General features: G+C 44.3%; 1 protein-coding gene across 1 annotated transcript in view; it reads left to right on the top strand.

Moving 5' to 3' along the window:
• Positions 1 to 593: 593 nt before the first annotated feature.
• The window catches only part of SH3RF3 (SH3 domain containing ring finger 3), a 247,410-nt gene continuing 223,033 nt past the window's right edge, over positions 594 to 24,970 (top strand). The window contains exon 1 of the mRNA XM_054655151.2: positions 594 to 1,130. Coding sequence (XP_054511126.2) covers positions 735 to 1,130 — 396 coding nt within the window. The 5' untranslated portion in view covers positions 594 to 734. The remainder of the gene's footprint in view (positions 1,131 to 24,970) is intronic.

The raw sequence follows: 24,970 nt of genomic DNA, 5'->3' as shown, positions 1-24,970 counted from the left end.
CCGCGGGGCTGCCGTGCCCGCCGGCCCTGCCCGCCCGGCCGCCTCCGGGACCGCTCTCCGCGGGGCGCCGGGCCCGCAGGGGCTCCCCTCCGCCCTCGCCTGGGTGCCGCTGGCTTCCCTGAAGGGTCTCATCGCCTGTCCCCGCCTGTCCGGGAGCCTCCGCCGTGAGGAGAAGGAGGAGGGAGTAGCGGCAGCAAGCGGGCGGCGAGCCTTGCTGGGTCGGGTTACAGGGAGCCACGGAGCGGCGGCGAGGCAGGCGGGGACCGCCTGCGGGGCGGCCGCCGTGCTGCGGGCGCCCCCCCGGGGCTCCCCGCCGCTCCCCGCCCCGCGCGGAGGCGCGGCGGGCGCCTCGCCGGGCCCCGCCGTAGCTGCCGAGCCGCGCCGGGCGGCGGGAGGAGGCGCGGGCAGACAGGTGCCCTCCTCCCGAAGCGCTGCGCTCCCCGCCGCTGGCAGCGCCGCCGCGCCGCACGGCGCTGGGCAGCGCCGCCCGGGCAGCCCCCGAGGTCGCCGCCGCCCGCCGCCGGGGACAGCCCCGCCGCCCCGATGGCCCCCGCCGCCCCGCCGCCGCCCCTCCCTCGCCGCCGCCGGCCGCGGCGGCCCTAGGGGCGTCGGGGCCCTGCGCTGCCCCGCGGAGGGGAGGCGGAGGCGGCGGCGGCGGGGCGGGGGCGGAGGCGGAGGCGAGGGGGCGGCGGAGCGGCGGTGGAACGCCGGCGGAGCGGGAGCCGGCGGCGGCGATGGACGAGTCGTCGCTGCTGGATCTTCTGGAGTGCTCCGTGTGCCTGGAGCGTCTGGACACCACGGCCAAGGTGCTGCCGTGCCAGCACACCTTCTGCCGCCGTTGTCTGGAGAGCATCGTTAGCTCCCGCCACGAGCTGCGCTGCCCCGAGTGCCGCATCCTGGTGGGCTGCGGCGTGGACGAGCTGCCCGCCAACATCCTCCTCGTCCGCCTCCTGGACGGCATCCGGCAGCGGCCCCGCGCCGCCGGGGGCGCCAGCGGCAGCCCCAGCTCCGCGGCCCCCACGTACCCCCAGCCCGCCGCCGCCCCCAGCGCCGTCGCCGCCGCCGCCGCCTCGGCCGCCGCCAGCCTGCGGGAACTGGCGGCCGCCAGCCGCAGCGCCCTGCTGGGAAAGGTGGGTGCCGGGCCGGGGGCGGGCGGGCCGGGAGCGCGGCCGGGCGAGCGCGCGTCCCCGCGGAGCGCCGGGCGGCCCCGGTTTGGCGGCGGGACGTCCCGCGGGCGGCGGAGGGTGTGTGCCCGCGGGCACCGGCGTGCGCCTGCCCCGCGCTTGTGGCCAGTGTTGTGGGAGATCCCCCGATCTAGCGATGGGACGCTCGGACGGGGATGTCATCAAAGTACTCTGGGCGGCCGCGGGCGGCGGGAGCGGCCGGGACCGCCCCGGGAAGGACACCCCTCTTTGGGTGGGTTTACACCGCCGTGGGGCTGCTGCTGCGCCGGCGGGCCCCGGGGCCGCCCCCGGTGTAGGAGAGCCGGACGCGGAGTTGTGAACCACAGAGTGCCTCGAAAGCGCTTTTAGCCGGCGTGTCGCGCTGCGCCGGGTGCCTGTCAGGTGCGGGCAGGAGCGGCTCCCACCCTCGCCCTGCCTGCGGGGCGAAGTCTCTGGGATCGCTCGGCCGGTCCGAGCCCGGCGTGTTCCTCCAAGCCCGGAATTCTCCCCTCCGCTCTCCGAGCGCTGCCGGTGCTGTTACAACCCCACAGAGCCCTCCTGACAGGCGGAACGGAGCGGGGTTTGAAGCTGAAGCTTCCCCTCTCAAGGGAGCGTAATTTCATTTTTATGTATAAGGTGTGTGATTTATCGAAGGCGAGTGCTGCAGCGTGTGCATTTATTTATTGAACTCTTCAATCGAGTGCCCCATCTTGCGCCCTTTAAAGTCCATGACAAGGGTTTCATTGGCTCGGAGGGGACAAGAACAGTTCCTTTCACTGTTCTGTATTGCCCTTTCATGCGATATGATAAAATTTACTATTAGACCTCTTCAGGAGACTTAGGAATGGAGACAGTCTTAAAACTGTGAACTTAATCTCACTTTTAATGTCATATACACTGGATATGTTTAATTGTCTTTGATCTTTTATAAAATCCACTTGAGGTGGAGTTTAGTGTACAGGATTTTGATTTTAAAAGGTCAGTGTAGAGATTCCTTGTGAAGTTGTATTGCTATAGTAAATCTTTCAATTAATTATTTTTCTACTTTTTTTTTTTTTTTCCCCTGAAAAAAAGGAGTAGACCTGTATTGCTGTTTTAAAGTTTTCCCTGCAGGAAATTATGGCAAATGCCACACATTGTTCTGTAAAATTCTGACCTGGAGTTGGAATTGAAATATGCTAGGCAGCATTTCTGGAAGGGTAGATCTTTTATTATTGAGCCATAGTCTTCAATGAGCTTCAGGTACCTAATAATGACGTGTCCAATTTAAAGAAGAAAGGCAATGGAATTCTGCCTTCTGCTTTTTTTCCTTGTTTTCCAACTAAGCTTAGTGCTGTAGCTTTGTCACAGCAGACAGCTCCTGTCGTCTTAGTTCCAGCATTATAGAAAGGGAAGTTTGCGTTCATTAGGTAAAGTACAATATCCCATGGTCTGGTTTGAAGTCCAGGCAGGTGTCTCTTGTGGGAGGCAGGGTCTGCTGATTACACCTGCAGTGTTTGTGTTGGAGGGGCAGGGTCTTGCACCCTCACTTGGCTTTTGTGACCATTCAACAAGAGAATCTCTGGTTATCAAATCTTTAAGTCCTAGTCAAGCTTGCATATTACAGTGGGGTGCACATGTAATAAAATGCCTGATGGGGAAAGGAATTTGTAAATTTTTAGGGAAATTGAGTTTTTGTTATTTTACCATAAATTGTCAGTCTTTTAAAAAGTTGCCTCCCTAGCCATTATTGCAGATATCATGTAGTAAATAAAAACACATTGCATTTTATAATTTTCTGTCTTTGATTGCATAGCACTTTGGTGAGGGTTGGCTGTTCTGTTGTCATTTTCTGTGAGGCTTGTTACCTATCTGAATTTGACAGAAAGCAAAATGACACGACTTGAGAATCACATTTTGGCTATTATGGTTAACAACTGTGTTGTTCTTTTCCCCTTGCTGGGGTTAATGGGTAATTCTGGAGCAGTGGGTCTGCTGGGACAGACTGGGTCTGTGGAAGTGTTTGCTTGGCCTTTTGACTGATGGCACAATTTTATCCTGGAAATCAATGCAATGTGCTTGATCCTTACAAGGTTCATTACAGTGAAAGAAAGTCTGAACTAATCTGCTTTTAAAAAAAGCAGCAGGGGAGAATAATCCTCCTTGGAGCTGCTGATACAGCTGATTGCTGAGCAGTCCTGGAGACGAGAGTGCAGAACCTCTCTCTGTACTAAACAATAGATGGTACAATCCAGGCTGGAATCAAGCTTTTTGAGACTGATACGGAAGAGAAAAATTACATCCCTTTCTCTCTTGCGTTGGTCTTTGACAGCTCAGCTGCCTTGAAGAAAGCAGAAGTGATTCTTTGTGATATATATATATTTCAGAAATTGCTGTAGATTTGCTGCCTGGGGCTTAAATGCAAATTGCACTACTTTGCTAATTATTACCTTTCATTTTAGATAATGCAGTATATGAAATAGGACGTACCATTACGAGCTTTTTGGTTAGGAAGGAAAACGCTGATTGTGAAGTGTAATGGCAGAGAGCCAAGGTCACTTCTATCAGACTTCAATCTTGCCCAGATCCTTGGACCAGTGTGTTAGAATCACACCAGGGATCTGTTTCTGTGGGAGTTTTAATTAACCTTAGAAGACAGAGCAGGGTCAGCCTCTGTGTTGCTATCATGCCTGTATTTTGCTTCTGTACCTTATACTTTGGAAACATCTTCTTTGCAGAGATGCTATTTTCTGAAATCAACACATGTTGTTTATCTCTTGGGCAAAATTCTGTGGGGTTTGTGTTTTTTTATTGGGTCTCTGGCCTTTCTTTTCCCATAGTTTGTCACAGACTTGGTCTGTACAGACTGCTGAAAGCCAGTGTAAGAGGGGCTGAGCTGGGGGTGAACTGGCACTGGTGCTGTTTCTAAAGTTGTCCAACACCATTCTTCAGAAACACTCCTGAAATACTGTAGGTGTTTGGAGATACGTGGTACACATTTTCAGTATGTGGGAGTGCTGTGTACCTACTAATATATGATTGAACAATATTTGGGATCCTATCAATATACAGTAGTGTGACCCAGTGCCTCTGTTTCAGCCTGTAAAAAACAACAGTCTCGTTCTAAATGGTATTGCATATTTTGAGATACTCACATTAAAGCTGTTTAAATGCAGAGTATGGTATTAGACACTATAAAAGGGTCCAGCTGCTGAAAGAGCCCACTGGAAGAGTGAAGGAAAGGAAATCCAACAACTGTGTGCCCCCCCCACCCTGCTCTGGGAATAGACAGGAGGCTAAGAGTGGTTTATAATGGTAGGCACATTACTCACAAGGTTATAATTTATTGGCTCCTCTGTTTCCATTACCACTGCTGAATTGCTTGGGGAATTCAGGTTCTGTCAAAGTAAATGGCTCCCTTAGATTGTTGAGGCATTATGGTAAATCTGCCTTCTTTACTGAGTGTGGAGTTTGGCGTTGTATTTTTTTTTAACAATTAATGCAGTTTATCACTTAATTTTTTTTTGGGGGGGGAGTTCTTAAGGTCTAATAGCCAGCTAAGTGCATGAAGTCTTTAGTAATTTCCTCCCAAACTAGGCGTCTTTCACTCCAGGTGCAAGGCTTATTGCTTGTTTGCTCATAATACAAACTGAGAACAACATTTGCATGAAAAAGAAACAAGCTAGTAAAACAAAACATGTCCTTTTTCCCAGAAGAGAGAACATGGCTGAAGTGATGGATAGGGATGTGGTGTGTTACCAGATGGGTTGTAGGTGCTGGTGAAGAGTAAGATGTGCACATAAGGAAAATGATGTGTCAGCAGCGTGCCTGAGCAAAGTGACGGATGGGCTGCACTCCCGTGTTGCACGGGATGCATCTCATGTGTATCAGCTTTGCAGAGCTATTTCTCTGTTTCAGGAGGAAGGCTGCCATTTGCTAGCCCTTGGCTTCATGCAGGTTTTGCAAGCAGAGGGAACAGCGCTAATTTGCTAAATAAGCTTTTCAGCTACTCTGTAGAAATTCTCCAAAGGAGACGTTCTGTCACTTTTTTAAGAGTTCTGCCTCATCCTGGACTGGGGACTGTGGATTAAAGGAGTTGACCTCACAGTATTTCTCTGCTCCCCTCTTTCTTTCCTTTTTTGTTACATTGTCTATCAGATGAAGATCCCACCCTGGATTACACAAGAGGAAGCAGATGGAATCTGGCATTTATATGCATTTATATATATATTACAGCAGGAGAGGATTGTGTAGGAGACACACTTTGTCTTGGGCAGAGGGTAGTCTTCAGCTTGCCTTTTTAGTGGTCAGGCTTGCACAGACTGGAGTGCCATTCAGCAGTGTGCCATGTACATAAACCCAGGGACTTACCTTACTTTTGTTCATTCTCTTTGATTTATTTGCTTCTGATGCTGTAGTTTCACTGATCAGCACTTGAACTTTGTCATAAAGCATCCAAAAAGGAGTGATGTTCTGTGTGTCAAAGGCTCTGATCTTGAGGATTTCCTTTTTGTCTGGCAGATGGCTAAAAATGTGTTTTGACACAGGAGATTAACTACCATACTAAAGGATATTGTGAAGAATATAGCCAGAAGTATTTAAAACCCCAGCAGCTGAAGCTGTCTCCACAGAAATGAGTGAGCAAAGGAGAGGGGATTGCTAAGGGGTTGTGTCAGAAAAATTCATCATTCACTGAGCACTTGGACTTTCCAGAAAATGTGCCATTTGCAGGTGTCATCTTTATATCCATTACGTTTTCCAGAAACGGAGTATTTTTAGTCGTGATTTTTTTCTGTGTGATGATGTTATTTTACTTGCAAGCTAGAAAAATGTGTGATGGACCTGATGTGACCAAAGGGGGCCAGTGCTGACAGTGGACTTTTTCTTCTGGATTGGGGTGGCCAGCAGTAGCTCAATCACACCTAAAAAAGCTGTGGGGCAGTGGAGAGAACTTTGTGTCATTAGCCCCAAGCCCTCCCTATTAGTTTGTGTCAGTGTGACATGCCTCTATAGGACTCCTCTTGATGTCAAATGTGAATGCTAAGTTTAATCCCTGCACGTCATCCTTCTGAATGATTCATGATGAATGCTGGTAACGTTTAGCATATGACAGGGTTCCATGTTCCATAGCTGGTTACTCAAAGACAGATGGATAGGCTTGCTCAACTCAGCCCTAAAGTGCACATTTCAACGCTGGCAATTTTTGCCCAGCTGCCCTAAAGCTCTGCTGTGGTTTCAAAGCACATGCAGAACATGGTCATTGATGTCTAGTGAGCTGCATGACCTTCCTGGGCTTCACATTTCCCAGCTGGAAACCTGCCCCAGTAGCACTAGCCCACCCTTGTGTGCTTCTCAGTCTTCCAAAGGAAGCTGCCCTTCAAACACAGAATTATTACAAGAGAAGCTGGGTTTTGGGAAAATTGAAAAGTGCTGGCTGTATGCACTGAAGCTGCAGTGGTTATTTTCTGCTGTTGTGTGGGGTTTGGCAGAGATGCTGTGCTGGGTTTGCGGGGAGCGCCGGCGCAGGGATGCAGCGATGTGTGCTGCACATGGACTGTAATAGTACACTGTATTCCTTGTTTCTAATCTTATCAGTTCATGTTCAGGCAGACTCCTGGCTCTGGCTGGGTGCCCAACAGGTCAGACGGGCTGCAGGCACTGGCTGGTAATGCTGGGTGCCTGCACTTGCAGGTCAGGGGGAGGCTACGCATGCTCTTTCTAGATGAAGCTGTGTCCATACGATCAATAAGCTGCCACATAGAGTGCTACAACAATTTTTTATTTATGCCATGGAGGATTTCTTTCTCTGAGAAGGTATTTTCTTATACTATAGAGTTATTTTTTTCTGCTCTCATAATTTTGGCTTAGTAATCCCATTACAATTTCATCTTGAAAAGGCTGGGTAGTTCTTGAGTTTTGCACTGTTGTCTTTATATTGTCCCCTCTAATTTCACTATTCTGTTCAATATTTCATGTTGTTTCTCCTAAGAAACAGTGCTTAAATTTCAGATTAAAACCATAGTTTACTCTTGCACTTCAGTGACCCACCTGAAATATCATCAGCTGTGAGATGACACTTGTTTTCAAAGCCGTAGATCATTCTTTCTTAAAAATTTTTCCTTGAGCTTCAGGAGGCATTATAACTAATATTTCACTCTGATTAATGTCTTTAAGCATTGCAACATTGTAATTGATGACCTATAGAGCACTGGATTTATTCAGTGTTCAGGGACTTTGTGACTTCTACAGACAAAAACTGCTGGGGATAAACACGGTTTCTGCTTTCCTGCATTCACTCATCACATATCAAACTAAATTTTTGCAAACATGTTCAATGCAGTCCTGTTAAAATCTGATATTTTACAGCAGGTTTTCTCAATCTGCCATGAGCTGTCATGGGAAGAACCCAAGATTAGTTCTAAAAGGACATGAGTGCCTGGACAAAGATAAACTACAGGATTGGAGAAAGTTGCATGACCTTGGCGTTGCCCAGCTCCCACAGCAGCTGTGCTTCTGCAGCTGGGGAGGGAGTGACAGGGAAATACAGTGCCAGCTGAAAGCTACCTATTTATCCCTAGTCTTGCACCAAAACAAACTGCTCCTAATGACAGAAGCCTCTTGCTTGGAGCAGCCTAGCAGCCTGGTACTTTGGCTGTAAAGTTACTGCTCTGACCGTTATGCACAAAAAAAAAAAAAAAAAAAAAAAAAAATTAAACCATGAGAAAAAATTATTTCTAGTGCATGAGCCTGCGAACAGGTTCTCCCCATTTGCCAGCCCCATATCCCTTTCTTTTGCTAGCTTGGATTCCTCTGACAGCTTGAGCCATGCTTTTTCCTGACTGTATGGGCTGGTGGGGGGGTTGCTGATGTGCTGGTTTTACTCACTTGGCTCCATTACCGTCTTCTCAGCAGTAATGTTAAACTTGTTACCTCTTCTTTGTGGGAAGTTTTGCTTATGTTGCTAGAGGATTGCTGAAAAACCTTTAAAATTGTTTGAATAGCTTTAAAAAGAAAAACCCAGACTGTGTGCCTAATAATTTAATCTAATTGTCTTTGTATGTAATTTGAATGGTTTTGTTCCGTTAGACAGAACAAACATTAATTTAATGATGCATGTACATGAGATGGCTCTTAGGGGAAGAACAGAAGGAGAGAGTAATACTTTTGGTATTAAAAAGACATTTTGTTTTCAAAAGCAGAGAGAAAAATGTAAAACATCTGGAATCAAGAGCACTTTCTGACCAGCCTTTTGAGCATAATTTCCATTGGTTCCCCAGAACTTGCTGCTCACTGATTGCTATCAGCTGAGGTGACCTGTGAACTCAGGTGATGGGCAGCTGAATATCTGCCCAAAGGAGCTGATGGAGCTCTTCAGGTGTCAGTGGAAGGACTCGTCACCTGGCCCTGGGCTGAGTCTTTCACATCTGCAGGCCGGTTATTGAGGGGTTAAATAGTGAAAAACTTGCTTGGCTTTGTCTTACAGCTGGTTTCTGGCACTTTCAGAGCATGGGTTGGCCCCTGCTGGAGTTTGGCTTCTTCTCCTGTCGGAGTGGTTGGGATTTTTGGTGCGCCTGGTCTGTTTGCATGTGGTTGACCGAGGGCAGGGGTTTCTGAGGGACACAGATCCTCATGAACAATCTAAAGCTGTTTCTGCAGCAGGTCTCCATCTTGGCCCATTTTGGAAACAGGAGGGCTTAGCTGTCTGGTTCACAGTGCTGGGTGCCAGGAGGAGAAGGAAGGCTGTGGGATTCGCTAATTAAAAAAAGGGAGAGATGGAGCTGTTTTCTTTCACCATGGTGTTTGCATAATATAATTTGAATCAGGAATGCTGAGGAATTTTTGTCCACTTGCAGTGGCAGTGGGACAAAGGTGCAAACCCCTTTCCTGCTTTGCAGCATTCAGCCTCTTTTTTAAGATACCTAAAGGATTTGTGGTAGGGAAGAATTTGTCCCTCATGTTGGCTGTCAACAGGAATATGATTTATCAGACAAGTGAAACTAATGCTGTATATGGTTAAGGAGTGCCTTTCTGTGCACAAAAATGGTATTTATGAGAAGAGATTGCTTCTTAGTCAATGCTTAGAGTGTCTTTCCACTGCTACAGCAACAAGCACAAGAGTCTGATTATTCAGGCAAGTTAGCATTAATTTTTTTCCAAGTTTTTTTAAAATCTGATGCAAACCAATATAAATTTGCCATTGCTAATTTTAGAGTGGTCTGCTTGTATAAGATAACAAATCCCAGTTTTACTTTAAAGAGAAAGTATTTTAACAGAAGGCTGGCAAGATTGCTATCAAAAATGCTAATGATCATTTCTCCTACAGTCTCAGTTATTTTCAGAGGGAGGACTAGAATAGATACATAATATGAATAATATTGATTTTAATATGTATTACTGTCTCATTAAGCTGTTACAGTCTTCCCCTTCTGGACAAAGGTTTATTAATTGCAGCAGTTGATGTATCATTGAAGTGGATTTAGGTGCAAGAAGAGTATAGGGAAAGAGAGATCTAAAATGTTGACTGTGCAGTAGTGGATGGACCTTTGGGTTAAGATATTACGACCCTAACCAAACGAAGGGGACGCTGCTGTGTTTGATGTGCTGCCTCCTGATTGCCTTCCCTGCAACAGCCAAGAAGTCAGCCAAACACAGGCACTGACATATTTACTTTCCTAAATGATCATTTCAGTAAATATTACTGAACATGTTTATTTGTGGATTACTTTCAGGCCAATTCCAATAAGAAACTCCTCTGTGACTTACTATAAAAAGACATGATTTTATAAATATACTTTTTAATTTCTAAATTAATTTTGAAACAGCTTTAACAGCTTTTAGTAGGCTGCCTCTTTACTGGCTGCCTTCATATGTGTTTTGAAATGCTTTTATTTCAGCTTGTACCAGGTTTACAATATTGTCATTCTTATAAGCAAATCAATATGTTTTCATTTCCAATAACTGCAGTAATTTATGAATTTGTAATTATTTTAATGCAGTGAAGTCGAAGGAAGTAGAAGGAAGATTTTGTTTTGATTGTGTTTTGATTGACTTCAACTTACATTTAGTTGTCTGTAAACATGGTACACTCAAATGTAAGTATGTATACTATATATATCTATCTATATCTATCTGTATATCTATCTCCCTGAATGTATATTTTCTTGTCAGGTGGGCCTGTTCCATGCATTCTCATGTCCATATCTAGTAAACTGTGCATTATTGTCAGACATGGGTGTGTGCTGTGTCACAGCCCAGTGCCTGGTCCAGCCACATCTCTGGCTGTGTGTCCATGGGGACACGTGTCCTCAAGGGATCATAGGAGTGCACCCACACAGCTTCCTCTTGCACCCCAAAAACACAGGCCTGTGCTTGTTGTGTGAGGGAGAAGGGATGTCCAGCAAGGGTTGGCTGGAGAGGAGGAGGAGGAATGGGTCCTGGTGTGCTGCAAGGCACCTGTTCTCAAGGATGCTGGGACAAGTCGTGATGGGCTCTTCTGATGCTCATTGCTGAGCCTCCTGGTGATTTCCTGCTAAAATGTCACGAGATGAGGCACAGAAATAGCACAGACTCTCGTGACAGAAGTGGGATCTGTAGCATGTTGAATGGGCACGATGCATCCATGCTGGGGCTGCTGCTGCTCGGCCAGCTCTGTGTAGGGAGGGTGCAGCCCTGTGGAAGAGGCAGGCGAGGACATCTTTGTGTTCAGTCCAGAGCATCTTGCATTTCAGCCAAGAGCTTTTGTGTGGAGAGCCTCATTCTTTTGCATATGCTTTTTCTAAAACAAATCATAAACCCCCCTGGGAGAATAGAGTCATACACACACGTCATAAAATACAGTAAAAATAGTAGTTGACAACCATGAGATGAAATTTTTTGCTTATTCTCTTCTGCTGTGTAGGTAATCATGGTGTTAGATCTTGGTGGGAAACATCTGACTATTTATATTTCACACTCATGCAGCAATGTAAAATCTGAACCAATTACACCTTTTTAAAAATTAGTAAATTTTTTATAAAAGGAAAGCATGTTACCTTTGATCTATATTGCAGAAGGGAAAATTCATTTTTTCCTAGAGTTTTATCTGTTCTTTTGATAAACACAGGACTTCCTTTTATGTGCAGTTAGTCTCACTTCTGTCTGAGTGTAAACTTCCACAATGGTCGCTACTTTTGAAAATAATTCAGCACATTTTAAAGAAGGGGCTGTGGAGATTTCATCATCTGTACTAATATTGTTCAGCCAGGGAGAGGTCATTTTCTGCTTCCTAATAAACAAGAACTCAATGGCCAGGGTTGAATGGCCAACCCCCCTTCATCCCTGGCTTCTAAAACCAGGAAGCAAGCAGCTAAAGGGAAGGTTGGTGTCTTCCTCCCTTTGTCTTGTCAGCAGCACACTACAAGAAGTACAGAGGTGTTCAGAGCCACAAGGTGTTCAAGAGCCAGTTTCTTCCTTTCTTTCTTCTAAGAGCCAGTTTGCTTTCCAGTTTCTCCACTTGCGATGTTCATTTCATATGAATTTTATACTCTTGAAATCGCTGTTGCTTAGAATTGGTTTTACCTGTTGTATTAAAAAAACCCCAAACCAACAAGATATAGCATTTAATTTGCTGCAGTGTGTAGAGCAGAGAGACAAGCCCTGTCTACCCCCATAAATGAGAGCAGGAAATAGGTTTGGTGCCTCAAGCACTGTGATTATCTGTGGAACTGGGTGGAGTTTGTTGTCCTGTTTAATGCATCTCCTCTCCCAGCTGTTTCACCCACCTTTAAAAAGATACAAAAAATAGGAATACCAGAAAGAAAGTGCTTTGTTGGTAGTGGTAACAGAAGATCCAGCAAAGGATCTGTGTCATTGTCCTTCCTGCAGTGCTTCATCACATGAATCCTCACTTTTAAGTGGGCTAGGGCACCTGCCTGTGCCTTCACACCTGCTTGTTGAATTTTTAACCTCCCAAATCAGCACATCCTCTCTAGCCTATATTGCAGAGCCCAGCTTTCAGGATGAGCATCATCACCTTTTTTTCTGTGTGATGAGCTCAGAGAAGGACCCAGAAGATGAGCTCCTTTGACGTGGGTGATAAAGTGCTTCATGAGTCACTGGTGGTAGTGGTCAGGGGCCCTGGGAGAGGGGGATGCCTGGTGGTAGCTAATGATAGAATGACTGTACCAAGTAGAGTCATACTGAAAGGCAGCACAGGGCTGGGCAGAAAATGAGAGAGGAGCATTTTGGATGTTCAGTTTCCTGTGGGAGTAGAGCTTGTGTGATAGCCTAATCTTAAAAATATGAGGGAAGTATTTAGGGAGAGTTTGCCCTGACAGCATTGTAGATTGGTATTCAATAATAAGATTTGGAGACCACGTTGAACTTTCTAAGTCTTTGTACCCCATTCTCTGAACTCAGAAACCTGTGCTGCACCAGGGACATGATCAGCTGTTGATGGTGGGCATCTTCCTCATTGCTACAGCAAGAAAGGACGTGGTGGGCTTGTGCTTTGTTATTGAATTAACACTCCCAAGACTCAGCCTGCTTTGACCACCACTCTTCACATAGGACACCACTTACTTAGAAAACAGAGGCAGGGGCAGCTGTCTCCAGCCAGTGAACATGGGAGGAGAATTCAGGGTGCACAGAGGTGACAATAAAAGGGGCACAGTACCAAGGAGAAGAGGGGATGTTCCCAATGGCTGATGTTCTTCATTACTTTGTAGTTCTTTGTTCTTCATCAAATGAGGTTCAAAAATTCCAGGAGGTATTCCATTTGTTCCAGCCTTGTTCATGTGTTTTAGATTTTTGTTAGTTTGGTTTTATACAAAATAGAAATGTAAATTCTTCCTTTCTCAAGTGAAGAGATGAAAGGAAATTACCTTAAGTTGCACTAGGAGAGGTTCAGATTAGATATTAGAAAAAAAAATTCACTGAAAGAGTGGTTAGACATTGGAGTGAATGGAGTCACCATCTCTGGAAGTGTTCAAGAGGCATCTGAATGTGTCATTTGGGATATGGTTTAGGGGTGATTATGGTGGTGCTGGGTGGATAGCCTTGAAGATCTCTTCTAATCTTGGTGATTCTGTGATTCCCTCAGCAATACCCTTCATGTAGTGAGCAGTTTCTACACTAGAATGCTGCCCTGCCAAAGAGGGTTTTCTTATTTAAGTTGATCATTTGAGAATTAATTCATCTGGTTATAAAAATTGTGGTGAAAGAGGAGTGGTTGTTTTAGGATCTTGGATGTAGGAGAAGTGTATTTCCTTTATACTTTTACATAGTTATCGTTCAGGAGATTTTTTGTTGATGCAGGGGCTGGGGTGAAAAGAAGCTGTGCTCAAAGTTGAATTTAGAGATAGCAGGAAATAGGATAGATTTGAGGTTCCTCAGCTGGTCTGATGCTTTTGATGAATATGTGTTTCTTTGATTGAGTCATCTCATGAGTTTTGGGTAGTGATGCCGATTCCCCAAATCAGTCAGTGCTGGTGAAAAAAATAGAAGCTAAACACTGAGCACAGACTGTGGTCAGCCTGCAGTTGTCTCATTAGTGTGTAAACTCAGTGCCATTGGCAATGAGCAGATAAAGACCAGAATGAATCTCAGGTAAAACAGTAAAGGTTACTTCAGGGGTTTTTTTGGTGGATTTTTTCTCTCCCTTGAAGAGTTTAAAAGAGCATTAAATGATGCCTCTATAGCAATATTTTATTTTTTGATGTCATGTAGTTGCAGACCCAATAAACTAAAAGTATGAGGAGATTCTGATCCTTGTGATGTTCAGTATCCTAGCTGCTTAGTAGCTTTGTCTGAGTGAGCTTAAATACACACTCTTCTGGTTTTTGTGGCTTTTTTCAGTAATTAATGAAGAATGTGAGTAATCTGCTACTTGACAGATCTGCTCTTTAGGACTCTGACTCTGTTTGGTGGGAGGTGTGAGAAATCACTACTGTAGTATGTAGCAATATTGTAGCACCTCCGTAGAACCATTTTGGAGAGTGTTGCTGGAAGGCAATAGTGTCCTTCCTAGGAATAAAAGCTTGAAAAACATCATTCAAATAGTTTTGCTTCATTGACTTGGTGAAAATATTATTCAAGATAATGGCTTGCACAGATGGAGGTGCTGTATTACACTTCACTGTAGGTCTGTCAGGTGTTACTATTTTCTGCTCTGCATGCCATGAATAGATTTGCTTTTTCCCTCTTATTTAATGTATTTTCTTTCTTTGCACAGGCAAGAAGCAAAAGGAAACAATTTTTCCAGGAATGAAAGACTCATGTGGAGGCTGTGTCCTCATCACCATGGATTCAGACCATGGAGGGGTTTGCTTCCATTGGGGTGTGGGAGGATGTTTTCACTCTGGCTTGATGGGAGGTGACAGCTCAGGAAACCCCCATGGCCCACTCTGTGCCCTGTCATGTCCCGTGCTGCTGGTGCCCCTTGCTGCTTACAGCTGCCTGGGCAGCAACATCTCAATGGCCCCATTGCTATCTCCCCTTGACATTGTCTCTGCCCCATTGCCCAGGATCTCACCCCTTTGTCCCAGGATCCTCTCTGTGTGGGGCAGCACAGTCTCTGTAGCAGAGCTGTTTCTGAGCTTTGATACTCCCTATTCATTTTGTGAGCAGCATTGGAGCAGACATGGACCAAATGAACAGCTGATGTCCACATGGAGATGTGGACACCATGTAAAGTTCTTTAGGTTCTTTAGTGGGACCAGTACTGTTCAGTATCTTCATTAATAACAGAGACATGGGATTGAGTTCACCCTCAGCAAACGTGCTGATGACACGTGTCAAGTGGTGCCATTGAAATGCTTGAGAGAAGGTGTGCCATCCACAGGAACCATGGCAGGTTCAAGGAGTGGGTCCATGTGAACCTCATGGAGTTCAGCCAGGCCAGGTGCAAGGTTTGGCCCTCTGGCAAACACTTCTGTCACTACAGACTGGGTTACAGATGGACCGGGAACCCCTCTGCCTAGAAGGATTTCAGGATACTCGTGCCTGGAAAGCAAGGCATGAGCTGACAATGTTCAGACATGTCCTGGCCTGCATCCAAAGCAGCATGGCCAGCAGATTGAGGGAGGTCATTCTACCCTACATCACTCTCAGTAGACCCCACCTTGAGTACTGCAGCTCTGGGAGGCCCCAAACAAGACAGATGTGGACCTGTTAGAGGGGGTCCAGAGGAAGGCTGGAACACTTCTCTTAGCAAGACAGGCTGAGGGACTTGGGTTTGTTCAGCCTGGAGAAGGGAACGTTCCAAGGGGACCTTATTGCAGCCCTACAATATCTAAAAGGGGCTTACAAGAAAGATGTATAGAGATTTTTTTCTCCAGGGCCTGTAGTTACAAGACCAGGGGTAGCAAATTTTAAGTGGAAGAGGGTAGATTTAGATTAGATATAAGGAACAAATTCTTTGCTGTGAGGGCTGACAAGGCACTGGAACAGGTTTCCCTGAGAAATTGTGGATGCCCCATCCCTGGAAGTGTTGAAGGCCAGGTTGGATGGGGCCTGGAGCAATCTGGTCAGTAGAAGGTGTCCCTGCCACTGGTAAGGGGATTGTAACTAGATGATCTTTAAGGTCTCTTCCATCTCAAACCATTCTGTGATTTTGTGACTCCCTGACCAGAGAATGAGCACAGAAAAGAGGATGTGGCAGACACAGCTGAGGGAGCAGCTCTCCGGCCACAGAGAGCAACACACAACTTTCCCAGGCCTTTCTGGGAAAGGCTGTGAGAAGATCAGAGCAAAGAATGAGAAACAATTCTTATCTTCACTTGCTGCACCTGTTACTGGGAACATGTGGAATGTGCTATAGAGATTTGTTTACCAAAGGGTGATTTCTTAATTAGCCAATGGTGATGGTGTTTGGATTGGTGGACCAGTTAGGTCCAGGTGTATCGTTGCTGTCTATAAATGCTATGGGTTTCTTAATAATGATATAATATAATAAAGGGACTGATCAACCTTCTGTGAATCATAGAGTCAGTGCTAATTATTACCCAGCTAGGGGCCCATTGCAGTGACACACAGCTATAGACAGTGGAAAGTAAATATTGTAAAATGCATGTGTATGTGTTTCATGAGGTTACAGTAGTGCACATCTCTACCATGGATTCGTTAAACATTGTGATGCAGTATGAAGATGCTACAAGGAAAATTGTATTTTTGTGCTGAAAGGTTTCTTTGGGTGTAATGCTTCCAAATTGAATATAGAATTGAATAAAAATAGAGTCATTCTCTTATCTTTATTCCATCACAGCTTTGCTGGAGGAATTCCTTTGATTTGCAGAAAAATTTATAGTGGAAAAATCATTTGACATTCATAACAAATATACTCTCATCTTTAATGGATTGTTTATATTTTGCAATGAGCATTCTTTTTCTGAACAATAACAGTAAATTCTTGACCTTTTGTTACAGTTTCCAGTTCTTCAATAAATACAGGAATCTTTAGTTAGTGTTTCTTAACTCTGCAGAAAACAGTAAATATCAGTGCTTCCTTTGTGGATGAGAAGTTAAAGCAGGACCAAAGGGACCCATTACCAGCACAGCAGGGCCAGGGAGTGATCACACTCCTCCAGACTTGAGCACTGTGCTCTTGTGGCACTTGATGCACTCAAGCTCTTGTCATCATCCTCCTGTTTGGAAGGAGCCTGACAGACATTTCACACGAGTTCCACCTCCTTTGCTGTGTGCTGCAGCTCTCTTTGGCTTAGAGTCAAGTTTAGTTGTTGAAATGGTTTTCCTGTTCTATTTCCTAGTATTAAATTGCTGTAAAATTAACTGGAAAAGTGCTATTATGTACCGTTTCTTTCTTTTGTCTTCACATTCTGGGTTTTTTTTTTGTTTGCATATGTTTAGTTTTCCTTTATTTTCTCTTTTATTGCAACTGTGAAGCTTTTGTTCTCAATTTTCATGTCATTTGACATATGAGAGAAGCCAAATGAAATATTTCACTTTTCTGTTTCAAGTTAAAAACCAGTTTTTATGCTGAACAATAACTGTATTACAAGGAAGCCTGATGTGCCCTCAGTGCCATTACAATATGTTGAATAAAAGGTAATTTATTGGAAACAGTGGAGTATTTGAAAGTTCACTGCATGAAAATTGGATTTTTGCCTTTTATTATTTACATTGCACCTTATTCATATTTAAGGCCACAGGGATTATCAGCCTTCTTAATGGCTTTATTTAATAAAGACTTTGCATTTCACAGTATAGGATGGAGCACAGGCTTCAATCTGTTATCAGGATTTCAATTAAGTAGCTTTAGCTTCAGCTGACCTATAAATCTGATAAATATATCTAAATAATTAATTTGCTTTCACTGGCTACTTTTAAATACAGCTGCTATGTACTTAGCTGCTGAATGGTACACCAATGCTCATAGCTTGCTTTTATTGTTATGATTCTAAAGATTACATGTGTCTGTTGAAGTGACTGGCTGGGCCAGAGCTGGTCTCACAATTTGAAAGACCTTGTAGAGGGGCTGCAGTTGTGGATGAGGACCATTGCAGCTGGGATGCAAGTGCACCTTGAATTTTGGAAGCAGAGGCTAAGAATGAGTAGATGTTGTGGATCAACACATCCCTTAGCTGGACTGAATCATCCTCTGGCTGTGATTATGTATTTTGTAAACCTGGGGTTGGATGTAATCGATTCCAGGGTGGAGGAGTGATGATAAATACAGGAGACTGAATGAAATTTTGTTGCTCTTGCATTTGAATGCTGTTGCTCTTCACCTAAAAAGAGTCATACACCAGTGTAATTTTGCAGTCATGGTTGGGGGTTTTTTTGAGTCACATTTAAATCTTGCTAAGCACACAAAACAAATAATGATGTTTATTTTTTTCTGCACCCTTTTGGGTATTGAGAGAGGCTGAAATTTGATTTTAAGTGAGCGTTATAAACAGGCTTGAAAATGGGTTCCTCAAAAGTACAGAGATAGTACAATATTTCCTCCTGTAAACTCACTCCCTGCAGACCAAAATGTTGATACCCTGAAATAAGCAATCAGCCTGGTGCCAAGCTCTGGGGACAAAGCAAGTACCAGATGATGATTTTGGTGGGACTCATGAAGCATGAGCTGGTGAAGCCAGCTGGATGCCCACTAAAGCTGCCCCTGGCCAGGAGAGAGGAGCCGTCCATTCCCCTGAGCTGCTGCACACGGGGTGCTTGGAGACTCACCCCAGAGTGCAGGTTGGCATCCAGACTGGCAGCTGTCAAAAGCACTGCTGATGTGGGGATCCTGCTCTTTCCAGAGTTATTCCAGCTGGCTCACATCCTGAGGACTGAAGATTTGAGCCCTTCAGGGACCTGCAAAGACCAGAACACCAGTCAAGTTTAAAATGCTTAAGTTACAATACCTAAAGCTTTAAAGATATTTTCTGCCTATCAATGCATCATTAACTGAGTGTATGTACTCAAAGAGAAATGTAATATTTATTAAACACAGTTAATTTAGACATTTTGGCATTTGGTATGCAAAGATTATGCATTTTTCCCAGGAGTTATGTTAATTATTTCAGCATGATAAGTTTAATTTTAAAAGGGTTTTTCTTTGCTAAAGGGAGTGTTATATGTGCATGTGTACAAGGAGAACTTTAATTAAAATTTCTGTTCTCCATTGTTTCAGGAGTTTAAAATGCACTTTCTCCTCTGTGAGTCAAAAAGGCTGCTTAAATTTACAGGACTCAAAGAGTTAATGTATGAAAATGAAGACATTCAAGGTTATATTGCTGACAGTGCCATTGTGTTGGCAAAGGAAAAAGATGAAACACAGCCTCAATTTACTTCTCATGCAAATAGTATTTTGTTCTGTATTGTTAGAAGAAATTATTCCATATCTGGAGAATATGGAAAACATGGAAATCATGATGCTGCCTCTGCTGACCTTAATATAATTTTATTTTTTAACTATTTCTCTCCCAGACCTCCTGAAAGGCTTGAAATAAAAATAACTCTGTTTTTCTGAGGAAGATCTGAGAATTTTAAATATGATCCTCATTTTTGGTGCCTACTGCAACTGATAAAATATGGGAAGTTCTCCTAATGTTTGTCTATACATCTGGACACTGGGAAACTGATGCTCTTAGACACATATTCCATAGGAAAATAGGATATATTGAGTAAGTTTGGAAAATATTAATCAGTTGGTACATTTAATTTGGCCATGGTATAGGAGATTGTTGCCAGTGTTAGGGAATTGATGAATAAACTGGGGCGGAGCAGGGCGGGGTGGGGAAAAAGGCAAGGTAAGAGTTTATGTCAAAGCTGTCTATTTCTTGTAGGTTCCTGAAAGTTCTTCTGAAAACTTCTATGAATTTCAATGGAAAAGGAGAAATCCTAAAAAAAAATAAATCAATTTCTTTCCTTTTAGCTGATTTTGTTTATTAGATAGTTCTAATAAAAATACAACTGCTGTAAATCAGTACTTGTTGAGAGCAAGCTCCAGCCATGGAGCAGAGCAGCCCTCCAGAGAACCCAGAAGGGACACCAAACACCAAGGGTAGCTTCTCTCCTGGAAACCCATGATCCAGAGGCTATAATCATTCACTGGGAGACGTTCACTTGTGCCTGCACCGCCCTCTCCTGTTGAAATTCTCCCAGAAAAGTCAGGAGGGAATTAATGCCTCTGCTGCTGCAGCTGTCACAGGTATCCTTTGGTGGTGCTCTTGACGGGGTTGTCACCTGTCCTGAAAGGATTTGTCACCCAGATGTTATTTGCTGAACCAGTAGCCCTTAAATATCATGTGCATCAGCAATACAGGTCAGAGAACCACATCACTGGGAACTGCTCATCTGCTAACCACCATCTGGCAAAGCAGCTCCTGTAACAACAAGAAAAGCAAATAAAGAAGAATATAAATGTTTTGATTCAGGAGTTGTATTTTCCTTTGAAGGTTGATAGCAAGGGGTCAGTCTGTTAAGAAGGAAACTTTGGTCCCACTTCAACTCACTGCCTCAGTGAACCTTTGTTATTTTATTTCAAAATAAATGTTGCTATTTTTACCTTAAAAATAACAAATGTTACTGATTGAAAATGGTTTACTAAGACAAACGTTCATCTGTAGCTATGGGAGCACTATTGCTTCTTCTGTACAACACACACACATCTTTCCCTTGGGTGTTTGTGATCAATCTGTTTTTCTGCTATTTGTCAGTGGAAAGGCCCTGGCTCATTTCTTTCTAGTGAATCATATTTTGATTGTCTCATTTCCTACTGAAGTGAGTGAAGTTGATTTGGGCATACGCAGGCTGTAACTTCTACACATATCTCTGCTAAGCTGCGATGCATATTAATAAAATGTCTAAAATTATCTTCGACTATGAACTTATTTAATGCACTAAAGCCTTCTGAATTAGTTCAAAATAAATTATAGGGTTATCCACATTCAATACTTCTTACCAGGTGGAAGCAACATGCCCTGGGTGTTTGGGCCAGGGGACCAGCACTCCTGGGTGCATGGAGGAACAAGCTCACCTGGTAGGATGAAAGCAGCCCAAAGGGTCCTTGACAGGCACCTGTAAAGAAGCACTGCAACAGGGCTGAGGTGCCTCACAGGCAGTGTGGAATAGTCTGGGTCTGAATATGGGGAGTGTGTCCCTGCACAGAGTCAGAGTGTTTGGCAGGGACCTGTGCAGGGAACCTTATCCAACTCCCCATCTCCCCATCTCCCCTGCCACCAGCTGGCAAGGAACATGAACAGAGGTACTGAACAGCACATGAATGCTGTTCACAGAGACTGCCAGGTCATGGCAGTGAGGGTAGTGGATTTAAAAGTAAGCAGTCCTTAAAACTGTAAACCTGTTGCATTGTTAGGCTCCCTCTTTGTCAATATTTAAAGGATGCATTTGGCTAGTTTCTTGATTGGGTGTGTGTTTTAATGTTCATATTTGTGCTATCACTAATTGGAAGCAGAGCTGGAAGGTGCAGCCACTTCAGCCACTCAGATGTGAGAGTCTTTCTTTCCTTCAGACTTTGGAAGTTGTCACCTGTCCTGAAAATGTATAGCTTGTCTTTGCTATGGTGCTACTGTGAGTTAATCTGGAATATTTATAGCTATTATAGTTGTTTGATAAACACGTTCAGCCTCATAAGAGAGAAATCAGAAGAGCAGATTAATGGCCTTTGTTTAACTTGGCAAGGCTCATCACAAGCCATCAAAGGAAGCAGTCACTTTGTCAGCAGTATTGAATGGATGAATATTATAAACAAAGAGGTCACCAAGTCTTGCAGCCTAGTTTTTCTAAGAAACAGAAGGGCTTGCCAAACAGGACTAGAATATAGGTGTATTATATATTCAAAGCATATGGGGTTCATAACTACTGTTCCCTTTGGTATTGGTGAGTTTTCTGAAAATACAGGAAGGAAACAGGTTTTGAAGGAGCCTGGACACGACATGCAACCCATTTGTTTTTCTGAACCATTTCTCTAAATTAATTCCATTGCTTCCCAAGTAGAGTTGATAACAGGATGTTGAAAACAAGAGTATTTCAGAACCAATTTTGAAAGGAGTTCCCAGTGGTCTGTTAGAGATGCAGGTATTCTGACAATAATTCCCCATTCCCAAGTGAGGTATTCACTTAAGGCTCTAGTTCAACAGAGGCTTTAAAAGTATGCTTGTGTCAATCTCTGTTACTACAGTTTTGCCTGTGGTTAGTTCTAGTAGTGTGTTCTCAATTAAACATGTTTCTTATGTGTCCTCTGCAGAAATAAAGGGCTGACTTGAGGTTAGAGATAATTTCCTCTGAGAAGCTACTGAACTCTTGTTCAGGCTGTACCTGTCTGCATCTATTTAGCACAAGGCAAGGCGGTGACTTACATCCTCCTATCAGGAATTGTTTAAGAAAACAGCTGAAATCTTCCACTTGATTAATTCATAAGAGAGGAGCTGAAGCAGCTCTGCAAAAAGCAGGACTATAAAATGTAGTTTTGGGGTTACTGCTCTTTGTCAGCTGTTGCAGGAACAATGAGCATTGCAAGTGTCATAAGCATCTTTAATTATATATGGCCTACTTCCTGAAATATTCATAAGGAATGGAGATACAAAGTGACAGTTCTGGTTGGAAGGTATAAAGGTTATTCCTAAGTATCAACAAGGTGATTTCCCCTACCAGATTCTCCATCTAGCAAAAGAACTGAATTGCTGTGTTTACAGGAAAAAAAAAATGTCAAAGCTGTTCTTTCACCCATGCATCTTCTTTCACCCATGCCTTCTTTGCCATCCCACAATAATGATTGGTGTAGATGTGTCTGAAAGTCCTAAGCACTTCAGGTGTGAAAAAATCCTGGCTCCTGATGAGGAGCCAGAGAGTGAAGACAGTGATTTATAGGACAACATAAGCATTGCAGAATTCAGAAGCAAGTGTACTCTTCAGTTTTAGGTTTGATGAGTCCTGTGAGCCCTGCAGGACTGGTGAGCCCCATAAACCATATGGTTATCAAGTTGTGTGAATTCCAGTCTGAAACAAATGCAAAAACAGAAGAACTGGGTTTAGCACTTTGTTTTTTACTGCCTGTGCTTACATTAGGATTGTGTTAGAAATTGGAGCACTAAACTTTTACAGCTGGCAACAGGTAGAGGAGGATGAACAGAAGGACTGTGTTCTGGATGTGCAAGATGCAGATTGTGGGACTTAAAGGTGCTGGTGTTCTATTGACATAACTCATTTAAGTGTGGCCCAGCAGTAAGCCCCTGGGGCAGCCATCAGTCATTTCTGCACACTTAACACTGCCACCAGCTCGGCGTGTGTCCCACTCCCAGCCCCTCACCCTGCTGGTCACACCTCTGTGCTGGAAGGGGAGGAAGGGTGAACCAAACAACTGCAGTGTCATCCTAGTCCCCCTCATCTCTCAAAGGGGCGTGCCTTTCACTGAATTTCATTTCTCATCTGTTATGCAAGCAGGGAAAACCTCTCTGCACTACCAGCCTGCACTACACACTAGCTGTTCAGCCATGGCAGCATTTACTTTAACCAGTGGTGCCCTGTCCCCTGCTGTCCCTGCAGGTTGCTAATGTGTTTCTCTGTCCCTGGCACTGGCTCAGCTATATGTGACCCTGCAGTGCTTCCTCCCTGTCTGCTCAGTTATGTTGTTCACTGCAGGTGCCCTTACTCACTGACACATTTAGCTGCAGTCATACCAAGCCTCATTTGGCCCTCTTGATTGGTATCTTGAGCCGATTAATGGTCATTTTTAGGAATAGATCCCAAACTTAAGCCTTGCTCAGAAATTTACTGTTGTCTTACCAGCAAGTACACATGGTGCTTTGGATGGTCTCAGAGACCACTCCTTCATCAGGGGTGACACACCGTGACCCAGCAGGACCATGACCACTTTTGGTGCCTCCTACTAGTTCACATGACCCTCCTAAAAGTGGGGTAAGGCAGTAGAGCACTCTTAGCCTCTGTTTGCCAGCACTGCACACATGAATGGAACCACGTGGCCAATCCCTTCAGCCTTCTCTTATGGGAGACAACTGCAATGCAGAAGTCATTCTGGAAAGATCCACAAAGCACCTGTGTCCTGATGGCCTGATTCAGCAGAGCCTACAAGTCACTTACCAGCATTTTTTTATTAAATATAAGATCAAAACTCAAAGGAAACAGTAGGAGCAGGATGAGCCCTGCTAGTATTTCTAGATCCCTAGGATGGAATAGAAAAATCCAGTACAATATACCCAGATATCCAGGAAAACATCTCCTCCAGCTGGGACTCCATTTGAAGTGAGCGTGGGAACAGAGTATGTCAGCCCAACTTTTGAGGGGTTTTAGTGCCAGGGTGTGCTGAGCTGTGCCCTGCCCAGCACCATCACTCCAGCTGTGGAATTCTGGATTTGCAAAACCCTTATTTTAAAATTGTCACAGGCTGGCATTTTGAGAGCTGCCTCCTCCCATGACTTGGAAGAGCAGCTGATTCCCAGCAAGCCTCAGCACTAGGCAAATTGCTGCTTTCCTACCCATTTGCAGCCCTTGGAGTTCTGTATGAGGTCAAATTGCTCAACCAGACACTTCCTCCTGCACCTCCCCCAAGCCTCATTTTAGGTAAGTCCTTGCTGGCATAAAGGGCTGCAGAAGTAGTCTCAGGAAAAGAATAATCCTGAGCATGGGTCCTACCTGGCTGCATGGCATGGCACTTGGTTACAGCTCTTAATTAAAGAGCTGAATGATAATGGACCATAAGGGGTTTTACTAGGACTTTTGGGATTTTCAATTTTTTTTTATAACAAGGAAATTTATTTTTTTTATAATAGGAAATAATTGCCAGTAGTCCACATCAACAAAGTCTGGAACAGATGATAAGGACAAGCTGCTGAATCTCTAATTTGTCCTTCATCTCAGCAGTGCTCCAGGCATCTGATGATGAAGCAGTCAAGATATCAAGTGTTGTCTGATTAGCAAAACGTGAAGGAATGCTGGGGATTTATCCCAAATATCATTCTTCTGCCTGCTTTACATGGCTTTAAGTATATATGTGGATATATAGCGACAATACATTTAAAATCGTTTTAAAAGGTATTAATTCTCTGACTTACCATGAAAGTTCAGCTTGGAGTGTGGCTGTTTCATTTGTACAGATACATTTAAGATGAGGGAGGCTTATGTTATTTTCAGGTAAATGGGGTGCTCTGCTGTTGTTAGTATCACGTAGTTTGACAAGGGATAAAGAACTTTTAATTTTGTGACCATAGTTGTGCTTCATAGAGAAGTTGGGATGAGTTGTGGAGCCAGAAAAGATTGTGATCCTTCTATATGCTTCTGCAGTGGTGAGTGTTTAACATTTATGCTGGTAAGTAAATCTTGAAAAGCAGGCTTTAAAGGAAAAAGAAAGTCTAACTCTTTGC

Source organism: Agelaius phoeniceus, chromosome 2 (assembly GCF_051311805.1).
Source record: "Agelaius phoeniceus isolate bAgePho1 chromosome 2, bAgePho1.hap1, whole genome shotgun sequence".
NCBI classification, from domain to species: Eukaryota; Metazoa; Chordata; class Aves; order Passeriformes; family Icteridae; genus Agelaius; species Agelaius phoeniceus.
This window is presented reverse-complemented; position numbering and strand designations above follow the sequence as displayed.